This window comes from Neolamprologus multifasciatus, chromosome 16, assembly GCF_963576455.1.
Source record: "Neolamprologus multifasciatus chromosome 16, fNeoMul1.2, whole genome shotgun sequence".
Taxonomy (NCBI): domain Eukaryota; kingdom Metazoa; phylum Chordata; class Actinopteri; order Cichliformes; family Cichlidae; genus Neolamprologus; species Neolamprologus multifasciatus.
The window spans coordinates 33308440-33321621 of NC_140454.1; the positions used below are offsets into that span (position 1 = coordinate 33308440).

Here is a 13182-nt window from a genome sequence, read left to right on the forward strand (position 1 = left end):
TTGATATTGACAAAAGTTAGTCAATTCTGTCTGTTCTTCTGTAAAACAAACTAAGATTGATTTTTAGAATTAATATTTTGTTTCTAAGTGGAATTGACAATTTAGTCTGTTTTGTTTGTTCTGTTTTGAAACTTAAACGCTTTAGCGGCTGCCTTTTGTGTAGTTTGCAATATTTGCCTTTATTTATCTGAAAAAGTCTCATGTTCCTTAAGTACATCTACCCTGTTATTATGGGAAATAAATATTTAAATCAAAACAAGCTGCTGATTAGGGATGGGTATCGTTTAGGTTTTATCCGATACCGGTGCCAAACCGGTACTTTTGAAACGGTGCCGGTGCTTAAACGGTGCTCAAACCGGTGCTTAAAGAATGGAAAACACAAAATTGGTCCAAAAACCTCTCATGTTCAGCTGTTTTTTTGTAAAAAGATAACAATGTTAGCCTTTTCTGCAGCTATGGGGCATATATGGTATCACTCTGGGCTGGAAGCAGTGCTTAAACAATGGAAAAAACATAAACTTTGTCCAAAAACCTCTCATGTTTAACTGTTTTCCACTTTTTCTTCGGTCATTTTAGCCTTTTTGTCCAGGGTGAAGGGAGTATCTGCCATCAAACAAGAAGACAGCCGCATGTAGCTATGATGGTGTTTGCTAGTTCACGTTACATGCATTAATTTAATAACGCGGTTAGCTTACTCAAAGTAAATTACACACGAACAACATTAAGCTACTCACGCAGAGAAGAACGGCTGCTGCTGCCATCATCATTTCTGCTACACTGGCAGGGCTAGGTTCATCGGATTTAAAGTGTGACCTCCTTTGACAGTATCAGCTTAAAGCACTTGTTGCAGCTGCTGAGTTTGCATCTTTTGCTGTGAAGTACAGCCAGACTTTTGACCGCTTTGCCTTGGGCATTTTTAATCTGTAGCTCTGCTCTAAAAGAACGTACGTACCTGGACCCGCCTACTATCCTCGAAACGTAAAATGATTGGCTAGAATCTAAAGTGTATCATTCCATACCAGTTGGTGGCGGTAATGCACCTTTCAGTTGTTTGCCAACCGCCAATAGAAATGTAAGGAAGAAGAAAGTGTATCACAGCTCAGGAAAAAAAAAGCACCGAAATAAAGCACCGAAATGTGCGCTGCTTTTCGGTCTGGTTACTACCGTTTATGTCAGAACCGGTGCCATCATGGCACCGGATACCGGTACCCATCCCTACTGCTGATTATTTCACATTTTACTTGTGAGCAACGGCACATTTAAATCTTACAAATATAGTTATTTGGCTTATATTGTGATATATATCGCTATCGCCTGAAATGAAAAAAACATATCGTGATATGAAAAAATCTTATATCGCCCAGCTCTAAATAGGAGTAATATAATATATAAGGGAAGCCTGAGGAGCTGATATGATCTATAACAGAGACGACATATATGCTGTTGTGTGGTCAACCAATATATAAGCACCTCAAAGCCTGCTGCATTACTGACATGTAATATTTCATACCAGCAGCTGCACGAGTGACAGCAGCTTAGTTGTACAGAGTGGAAATTGAGTTTAGAATAACACAATCTGTGGGCCTAACCTCCTTACCTTATTTCTCCAGGAAAGATCAATGTTATTAGAGATAAGGTGCATAATGTTTATTATGGAGTTTACTATGAGTGCCAAGCTGTGGGTTACTGGTCTATTTCTCATCTCACCTGTGTGACGTCAGTGTAACAAAACTCAACAACTACCAACAAGACATGAGACAACAGGTGCAACCAGGTGTGGTTGAACTCTGCAGGACAAATGCATGTGGCACAGTCACAAACATGTTAGGTCATCCTCAGCAACAACGAGCATGGAGACTGACCACCTCTGAGGACCAACCACAGTCCCCTAAAGCACTAAACCCTGCAAACAGAGAGGTCTGTGGGGAAAACAGTGTGATTAAGAAAGGGTGTTTGTCCAGTCAGGAATCTCAAGGGCTCAAGGATCACTACTCAGGAGTCTAATCAAGCACGGGCTTCCTTTAACCAGCGGACTGGAGGGACCTTCTGAGTAAATAAAGCCACAACAACATGTCAGGACTGCATGTCTACACAACAAGCACACAATAATGATTTTATTTATTATAATATTCTGTTAATGCGTGTCAATTATTATTTAATTATCAATGATGGGATAAAGCACTAGAAAATATATTAAACTTTTTTGTAATTAGGAATTTTAACACTTCAGTTCAATTCAGTTTATTTACACAGCGCCAAATCACAACAACAGTCGCCTCGAGGTGCTTTATATTGTAAGGTCGACCCTACAATAATACAGAGAAACCCAACGATCATATGACCCCCTATGAGCAGCACTTTGGCGACAGTGGGAAGGAAAAACTCCCTTTTAACAGGAAGAAACCTCCAGCAGAACCAGGCTCAGGGAGGGGCGGGGCCATCTGCTGTGATTGGTTGGGGTGAGAGAAGGAAGACAGGATAAAGACATGCTGTTCAGTGTTTCAAAAATTTGTAATGACATTAAGGCTAACAAATGAGAGCATTAAATAACTTGTTTTACTTGATTAATTTAATTATTTGGATACATGTGTATAGAAAAGAAATATATCTGTAACTTGTGCTTTTGCAGAGCGGCCCACAACATTTGAGCAGTGGAGTTGTGTGGTACTTGTTGCAATTTGTTATGTGAAACGACAAAGACTGTCACATATAAAGAAGTATGTGTGTCCACTTTACAAGGACAAAATTGGCCTCAGTCACACACTGAGGTTGCTGCCAGCCACTGTGAAAACGATCACTAAGGCCACGTCCACACCTAAACGTGTATTTTTGAAAATGCTGATTTTTCTATGCGTTTGGGCCTTTCGTCCACAAACAGTGTTTTCGATCACTGACAACGGAGATTTTTGAAAACTGCGTGTGGACGAGGAAAACAGAGATTTAGTCATGTGCGCCATGTTATTGTTTCCATGAGATGAATTTCTACAATGGCAGATGCAGACAAAATACTATTTGCTGTTAATCTTCTGCAGTTTGTTCTCTTTCCCTCCCAGGCTTCCAGACCTCTCATTGGCCAACATTTCTACACAATTACAATTATATCGCCACCTGCTGCTTCGGCATGTTCTTGACAGTGTTTGACTTTGTTTTTTGCGTTTACGTGTGGACATGGTTCTTTTTTTTTTAAACAAAAATGGAAAATCTCAGTTTACAAAAATACCCGTGTACGTGTGGTTGTAGTCAAAAGCTCCGTTTACACAGACCGGTGTGTGACTCCACTGGTAACCACTGCTCACCTGGAAAAATATGTATTCCTGAATTGTTTAGCTGAAGGCTGCTGGCAGTCGTCAGTGTTAAAATGGTGGCAAAGAGGTTTCTGCTGCTGCTGCACCAAAAGCCTCCTCGTGATTGCTTTGGTTGCCAGCAGACTGCTGCAGTCCTGATCATGTGCTTGATAGACGCTGACGTGTCTGCAAAAGCGAAGCCTGTTTGATTGGTTGTTGGCTGCAACGCTAAGGCACAACTTGGAAAGTAAATGCGGAGTTGCAGACAAAGTACAGTAATTCTTTAGGTTTTAAAACGAGTAAGTAATGTGTAATAATCTGCCCAATGCTCTCGGAATAAACAGTGTAACATGATAATGAAGGTTATAGATTAAAGATGGCAGAGCTCGATCAACGTTCAATTTGAATTCAAGCTAGTGAAATTAGCTGTTCTCCATTAGATGGATGTTGTGTTTATCGCGCTACATGTAAGCAGATGTATCAGGTCATCACTGCACTTGTGCATCCTATATTTCTGGGTCTGAGTATTCAGATGGGACAAAGAAAGGAAACTGAAGAAATGCAGCCTGGACAGACTGACTGTTTTTAAGAAGAACACGAGACTAAAAAGAAGTGCAAACAGCTTCAGAGAAGAACCCAAACATGACAGACAACAAACGGTTAGTATTCCTACAGCAGCTCCTTTTGTGTTTACTTTGTTACTTTGGATTAACTGTGAGTCCAAATTAGTCATTCTGACACAAACTGGGTCAAAATGTTAAAAATGTAAAAAAAAAAAAAATAGTGTGTTGAAGGTGGAAAGGACCAGGAACATGAGAGGAAAGGATAAAAAAAAAAAAAAAAAAAAAGAGTTTGCCCTATGACCTTTGAAGAGAGAGAGAGAGAAAAAATGAAAAGAGAGGGAAGAAAAACTGTATTCATCCATCTGTGTTAACGGAGCCTGAAGTGACAAAGTGTGTCTGCAGAGAAAAGACATGACGACACTTAACGCTCCATTCAAACCTTAATCACATGTGCCTCTCACACACACACACACACACACTTAACCGTGTGTTAAACATGACAAACATGAGCAGCGCACATCAAACAAAACACTTTAAATGACAGGATTATGCATGCAATAATGTTGCATTTACATTCACATCATTATGTATATGCACAGTGTATATAATGCTTTCCTACATACATTAAAAGGCCAGACATTCATAATAATAACAGCAGACCAGGCCAACTGTGAAGTATTCCCACTACTTTCATTTATGCTTCCAACTAGAAAAGAAACTATGAATTTTCCTTATCCGATGAACCCGGCAGCATCAACATTAGACGTTTGCATGCTTATATAAACTTTGAATGCTATACTCTTTATGAGCTTTATGAGCAGTGGGGCAAATGTAGCATTTGTCCCTGGACTGCTGCTACAACAAAAGCCACAAGGGCATAAATAGCTCATCGTATCTCCCTTTTACAACAGCATTAGAAGGAAGCTCACAGTGCCCATGATGAGACATTAGAGTAAATCAATAACTTACAAAAGCTATTCAAACACATTTTAAAAAGATACTATAACTTTGGAAGAACCTAATGATACCAATCAGTTCGACTTTAATAAATATGCCGTGGTACGTGGTGTCATACAGGAGTTAGCCGGTGCCTATTTAACACAATATATCACAGTTCTTTAAGAGCTGTTGAGGAATTAGGAAGAAGAAGACTGTAAATATCCCGCTAACAACAGTAAATGTATACTCAGCCATTATGTGTATTTCCATAATAGAGGAACATCTGGACTAACCACACTTAACTTGAACTGCTGAAGCTTCAGGAAAACTTTGGAGAGCATTATTGCACCGACCAAGCACTGATCATTTAGCCTCGTACACCACAGGTGTGCCTCAGGGCCATTCTGCTGAGTCACAGGTAGACCAGCCAAGATCTACTCCTGTGCATATATATATGAACATGTAAGTATTGTTTTAATACATACCAGAAAAACCCTTGAAAAATAAGTATTACAGTATTTTTATATTTTAGTTTAAGGTCTTTAAGTGTGTTTCTGTGTGCTGTTCTCTCTTTTTTTCTCCAGTGGCCTTAGGATCTTACCATCAAAGTGTTGTCTTCCTTGAAGGAGGGCTCAGACTCTGCTGGTTGGGGGCTGAGGGCAGAATCACTGCTGCTTCGCACCAGCAGGGGTGTGTCTGTAATAAGCATACAGAGGACAGCATCCAGTCAGCCACAGACTTAATGCGCAGACACTTAAACATTAATTGTAAGTTGATTAGCGTACACTAACAGAGACATGTACGTGTTATCTGCAACATGATGCAAAATCAAGACGAGTTTGAAAGTGAGAAGATCTGCCGCCCAAAGTCATGGTTATACATACACGAGTGCAGAAATGTGTGTTCGTTTATGCAGCTTGAGTGTGCACACTAATTAATTACTCAAAATGTTTGAAGATGTTCAGCAGCCCGTAAATCAACAACTTTTCCCTCATTTCTATCTTTGCATAAGCTGTGTTCAGGAAAAAGCACATAGCATGAATCTAACCACACAACAGTTGGTCTGAAGCCACTTTAACTCTGCTCCTCTGGTAGCTTCTCTGTCTGTCAGTCCAAAATAACAGACAGTGCCTGGCTCCAGAGCCAGACAGGCGAGAGGTTTATCACAGAAAAATAGAAACGCACACGGAAACACACATAGATGTTACGTTCTGGTCACAGCTGGGACGTTTTCCTGAGATTTAATGTGTTAATTTTAAATGTACAGCTACAGCAGCTACACTGTAATATAAGACACATTTTACAAGTCTGTGGTTTTAGATTGGGATTGTTTAGTGTGTAAAGTCCAACTTTGTAGATTTACAAATAGGTTTGTTTAAATAGCCATAAATTGACACTCACTGGACAACTTTAAAAGTTCACCAGCTAGGAGCAGGTGGATCCTTCCTTCATGGTATGGATTCAACAAGGTGCTGGAAAACCCTCAGAGATTTTGGTCCATATTGATATGACAGCATCACGCAGCTGTGGCGGGAAACAGCCGTTACGCCGCATCCCTAAGGTGCTCTATTGGATTGAGATCTGGTGACTGGAGACCATTAGAGTACAGTGAACTCATGATAGAGCCCAGCTAGAGATGATTTGAGCTTTGTGGCATGGTGTGTTATCCTTCTGGAAGCAGCCATGACAGTAAGGTCCACTGTGATCATAAAGAGATGGACATGTGTGGAATTTAAATGACGCTTAATTAGCATTATGGGTCCTAAAGAGTGCCGCAGACCCACACCGTTACACCACCACCCTGAACAGCTTGATGTCATTTACACCAAATTCTGACCCTACCATCAAAATATTAAGAAATGGAGTCTCATTAGACCCAGAACTTCTAGAATCTAGTTTTGGTGAGGCCGTGCGAATAGCAGCCTCAGTTCCCGCTCTTAGCTGGCAGGTGTGGCGCCCGGTGTGGTCTTCTGGTGCAGTAGCCCATCTGCTTAAAGGTTTAAGACAGGGGTGGGCAATTCCAGGCCTCGAGGGCCGGTGTCCTGCAGGTTTTAGATCTCACCTTGGGTCAACACACCTGAATCACATGATTAGTTGGTTACCAGGCCTCTGGAGAACTTCAGGACATGTTGAGGAGCTAATTTAGCCATTTAAATCAGCTGTGTTGGTTCAAGGACACATCTAAACCCTGCAGGGACACCGGCCCTCGAGGCCTGGAGTTGCCCACCCCTGGTTTAAGATGTTGTGCTTTTAGAAATGCTCTTCTGCATACCTTGGTTCTAAAAAGTGGTTAATTGAGCTACTGTTCTCTTCCTATCAGCTCAAACCGTGAAGACACTAAAGATGGCTGTGCAGAAAGACCCAGCAGATCAGCAGTGCATCATTTAAATCCCATTTCTTCTCCCATTCGAAAGCTTGGTTTGCACCGAGGCTTATAAGGTAATTGCATTAACAAGACATCGAACAGGTGAGTGCATATTTACTTAAGTGGGATGTACTCTGTGGAACACGAGCCATATTTAGCAAATTCGTGAATACCATCCAAGTAAATATAAGAGCTGGCATTGGGTTTAACGACCCTCAACTTTGATGCAACAACCAATGGGAGCAAAGAAGACCAGTGGTTATGTGCTATGATGGAGTGGGAAATGTATAAAACACAATTTTCTCACCCTCTCCAGGACAGGCACACTTGTAAATCTAATTACAAATTAATTCTTGTTAACATAAAGCAAAGTTTGTAGGGATTGATTGCCACGCTCCCCCAGTGAGGAAGGACGTGGCGACACTGAATGTGTGATGTATCTGCAACCAGAACATCACAGAGCTCTAATGTGTGACACGTTAATGTATACACTGATGTTCATGCATAGATGGTTGATCTGCACATTTGTGCAAGAAGCTGATATATGATAGTGTTTTCGTCTTTGCATCTCATCACCCCTTCACATAAAATAATCACTTAACAGAAACGGATAAATGAAACACAGCGTCCTTTGCTTTGTGCAGAACGGAGAAAACGTGAAATTGGAAGGAAGAACTGCAAAACTAAAGCCAATTACTGAGACTTATTAGCAGTGGCATTACTATGACATGTGTGGTATACTCCCAGACCTTAACTCTACCCCTCCCACTCATGGGGACCATCAATCCATACATACATTAAGAACACTGTCATGATAGTGTCTACAGTTCAATAGGGAATACTATAGTAAGGTGGTGGTGAGGGTGGAGGGAACTCTATATGGTCGCACTACTCAGAAAACATGCCAAATGCTATTTGTAGGGTCATTTATTGATCATCACAAAATGGACCCTTGGTGCTCTTAAGTCGGGCTGGGGGATAAGGATTACATCAAAGCTTCAATGAATTCATCTCCTCAAAGGAAGCAATGAAAGAGGGATAATGGATGGAGGACAGAAGTGGTGAAAATGAGGGCAGAGAAACAGAAAGAAAAGAAAATATATAAATATATATAAAATATGAAAAATGCAACTATACTGTAAATACTGAAAAATAAAACAATAAAATTGGTTAAAATAAGATATGTGGCATATTCCAAAAGATATTCTAATTTAAAGGGAATTCTAGATTTTCTAGTCATCGTCACTAATGTCCACTTCCTGACAAACTGTGGTGTGTAATGATAACAGCATGATTATGAGAGTGGAGCTTACACTGAATGTTTCTCATCTAAATATAATCAACGTGCTTACCCTCCTAGGACCTGGCGTCCACATATGTGGACTAGGGATGCAACAATACCAATTTTTTCAAACCGATACGATACCGATACTTGGATCTGAGTACTTGCCGATACGGAGTACAAAAAACGATACTTCTACCACACACACACACACACACACACAAACACAATTAATTGGAAGACAGGTTTTATTATATTCCCTGTCGATAAAAAATAAAATCTTAATAAAAATGACCACAAAAAAATTTCAAGTGAAAAATAAGCACTTCTGTTAAATTATTGCAGAGTCTCCACATTTTAATTTTACAAAATATCACTGAACTATTGGCACTGTCTCGAGCTGTCTCGATGGACTGATTGATGGACGGATGGATGGATGGACAAATGGATGGACGGACAGACGAATGGATGGACGGATGGATGGACGGACGGACGGACGAATGGATGGATGGACGGACGAATGGATAGATGGATGGATTGATGGACGGACAGATGGATGGACAGACGGACGAATGGATGAACGGACGGATCGATGGATGGACAAATGGATGATAGATGGATGGATGACGGCTGAATGGATGGATGATGGACAGATGGATGATGGACGGATGGATGGCTGGACGGACGACTGGATGGATGGATGAATTGATGGATGGATGGATGGACGGACGAACGGATGGATGGACGGACGGACGAATGGATTGACGGACGGACGAATGGATTGACAGACGAATGGACTGACAGACGAATGGACGGATGGATGGATGGATGGACGGATGACTGGATGGATGGATGGATTGATGGACGGACGGACAAATGGATGGACGGACGGATGGATGGATGGATTGATGGACGGATGGACGGACGGACAAATGGATGGACGGACGGATGGATGGACGGACGACTGGATGGATGGATTGATGGACGGACGGACGAATGGATTGACAGACGACTGGATGGATGGATGGATGGATGGACGGATGACTGGATGGATGGACGGACGACTGGATGGATGGATGGATGGATTGATGGATGGACGGACAAATGGATGGACGGACGGACGGATGAATGGACAGACGAATGGACAGATGGATGGATGGACGGACGAATGGATGGATTGATGGACGGACAAATGGATGGACGGACGGATGAATGGACAGACGAATGGATGGACAGATGGACGGATGGATGGCTGGATGGATGATGGACGGATGGATGGATGGAAGGATGGATGGATGACGGCTGAATGGATGGATGGATGGATGGATGATGGACAGATGGATGGCTGGATGGACGGACGAATGGATGGATGGACAGACGACTGGATGGATGGACAGACGACTGGATGGATGGACAGACAACTGGATGGATGGACAGACGACTGGATGGATGGACAGACAACTAGATGGATGGACAGACGGATGGATGGATGGACGGACAGATGATGGACAGACGGACGAATGGATGAACAGACGGATCGATGGATGGACAAATGGATGATGGATGGATGGATGGATGACGGCTGGATGGATGGACGGATGGATGTTACTGGTTTAAAAGACTTCCAGGACAGTTACATACATTATTAGCATTTTTTTGTATAAAGGGTGAAATTATATTCACTGTACCAACAGCAGACAGTGATTATATCATGTATGTAGAATTAGGTCAATAATAGGAGTTATTCAATCCTGGTTTTTTCCTGGTTTATAATGAGCCTCGGGGAGGTGAGCACACACTCGAGCATCTTTGGTCCACACAGAGTTTAGAGTTTATAATGGTGTGGGTATTTTCATGTTATTTTTGACTATTGGATTTAAAGATATCCTCACTAAAGTCCCAGTGATTTACCTTTTGCTTGGAAGCTAAAACCTCTTTAGTACGTGTCAAATTTTTGATATGCAGGAAACACCTTGGAATCAAGGTAAGTGTGCCACTTACAGAAAACACTACAATCACAGGTTTTTGACTCTTATGGGAAACCTTTCCTGATCCGTTCTAATGCTGATTATGTATCCTAGTTGAGGAATTTTAGCAGTTTGATTCCTGATTTTAAGCAGTGTGGGCTCATCAGCCTCAATATTCCTGAGTCCCTCGTTTCACAGAATGAAATGTGTCAATTACCAAGTGAGACAAAAAAAGAAAAGAAAAGAAAAGAAAAGAAAAGAAAAGAAAAGAAAAGAAAAGAAAAGTCCAGGAAAGTAAAACCAGAACACGAGGAAACGTGTAAGAGAGAGACAAGTGACTTAACTCAGAACCCAAAGCTCAGACGGTGATAGAGGCCTAAGTCTGACCTTCTCCACTGACAGTGATAGTCTGCAGAGCTCTGTTACCTCTAATCTCCCGTGACAGTCACACATTACAGCTAATCTCTGCTGACAGGCGACCATACTGAAACAGACTAAACTTCCTGTCTTAACAGCGTCTGGATCATACAGTGAAGTCCTGCTTTACGAGTAAGGAAGGCCATATCCTACAAGCCGAAATGTCAATTCGTGTATTACTGTTCGAAATAAAACTAGTGGCAGCGATTGTGTGAAATTCAGTCTAAAGAAGTGCGATGACCTGCTACCAAACAAAACAATGTGTTTATGACGTGTCCTTTAAGCTGCAGAGAGAAGAATGAGGTCAATGAATGCAGAAATATCTCACTGTCACACTGTTTTAGAGACATTTTGTTAAAACATTTAGAAATGTTAACATTTGCTTTGGCTAAAAGTTAGCAGACACTTTAAGGTCCACAGTCTCATTGTTTCAAAGCAGAACCAAAGAGACTGTGACAGCTTTATACTCACAGGTACAGTACTGCTCCTAAACAAGAACGAGGACTTGAAATAAGACAGAGACAGTGAGACAAGGCGAGAAAGACACAGGAAGGAGGAAAGTAATGCAAAGAGAGAGTCGTGCAGACAGGTCGGGCAGGTAACACTGACCAGACAGACATCAGTTTCTACACTGCTCTTCCTGTGTCTCTATCTCAGCTCCGTCACTGCCACCATCATGTTTTTATTTATTTTTTTATCTGTCCTGACTATCAGGTCCTGTTCTTTGTCTTTGAATTCATTCCTCGTGTGCAGAACATGGCTCTGAACCTCATAAACACGTTTTATATTTTAAAATTACAGATTCTTTCTTCAAACCATTGACTGCATGAGTTCCTTTGTAATTTGGTGGAGGATGAAACTTGTTTCTTTTCACTCACCTGTTTATGCTCTGACCTGCAGGCTGCAGCTAAAAGGCAACGAGCTTCCTGAAGGACTTTTTGTTCCTGTCAGGAGAATCCTTTGAAATGGAATATTGAACAACACTGAGTGTTACGACCCGGCTCAAAGCCGCAACATAAAAAAGGAGACGAATACCAGAGTGTAGGTGAACAGAGGTTTTGTCTTAAAATGGAATATCAGGTTGGCTAAAGTGGCTGGTGCCACCAAGGCAAAGACAAGTGAGCTCCCTGGGAAGCTTGCCTCAGGTATGCTTTTATCCACACCTGACTAGGTGTGGCCAATTAGCACCAACTGAGCACACTGAGCAGATTAGAGGCTGCAAAGGGACGTAACACTGAGAATACACTGACCACAGTCTGTCAGGGCGAAATGGTTCCTCACATTTGCTTTGGGTTTTGTGACACCATGAAAAAGTCTGCCTCACTCACCAGAAATTACACCTTAAATGAATATGTTTGTAGACACTTTATGAAGTACTTTGTAATAAATTGAAGATAAACTGTTTAAATACACAAATAATAAACAGAAGTATTACATTTTAACCCTTTAAGACCTACCATAGAACCAAGTCCGCCAGAGCTTATATTATATGTTTACATGCTGTGGAGCCATTTTTGGGAGCATTTCAAGTTGCTATACATCAATACAACCATTATAACCTAAATTTTAATAACATGTATGCATTAAGTGCATAGTAATTACATACATTGCAAAAAATTGCAATAAACTACAAAGAAATTGAAAATCGTTGCTGTTTTTTAACATATATTTCTAGTTAGAGAAATTTAAGAGGCTTATCCCTCAAAACTGTAAATACAAAAAAGTTGCACAAAATAGTTTCCCACCACAGGAAATTTATTTTGAGTGTCTTCATAGTTTTATTTTTGAAATACACCAATTTTTATATACTGCAGGAAAAACGAAAATAAATATTATAATGCAAATTTGCAAAAAAGCAGCATATGCATCAAAATAAACTATTTCCAGCAGTGCAATATGAGTCCTAAGCATCCCAGAAACCACACAGAAAGTCATAAAGTCAAACAGAACTTTTAAAAACACCAGTATAGGATCATTGAGGCCCTGATGGTAAAAAAAAACACAAAAAAAACTACATTTCCGCGAAAATGAGGTCACTTCTGGTTTCGGGCAGGTCATGGCGGACATGCGATAGTTTGCGTTGACGTCTATTCTAAGTAGGAAGTGTTACAAACAGCTGATCGGATCGGCAAAGCGTGTTTCTGGAATATTATGTTTTTATTGCTGCAAGCGCTTTTTATGCAGTTTTTGCAAAACTATATGTGGAAGGAAACTGTGACCGAGGACAAGCTGATGGCATAAGATGTAAGTACAACTCCTCCGGTTTCATATGCAAAAAAAATATTGCGCTAGCTTACGTGGTTGCAGAGCTACCGGGATTTAAAAATAGTTACGCAAAACGGAGCGTGCCCGCTCCGATTGGCTT

General features: G+C 41.1%; 1 protein-coding gene across 6 annotated transcripts in view; it reads right to left on the reverse strand.

Moving 5' to 3' along the window:
* The window catches only part of LOC146501131 (partitioning defective 3 homolog B-like), a 269394-nt gene that overhangs the window by 197892 nt on the left and 58320 nt on the right, over nt 1-13182 (reverse strand). For all 6 annotated transcript variants that reach the window (XM_085136428.1, XM_085136430.1, XM_085136429.1 and 3 more), the window contains one exon: nt 5388-5482. In XM_085136428.1, coding sequence (XP_084992554.1) covers nt 5388-5482 — 95 coding nt within the window. The remainder of the gene's footprint in view (nt 1-5387; nt 5483-13182) is intronic.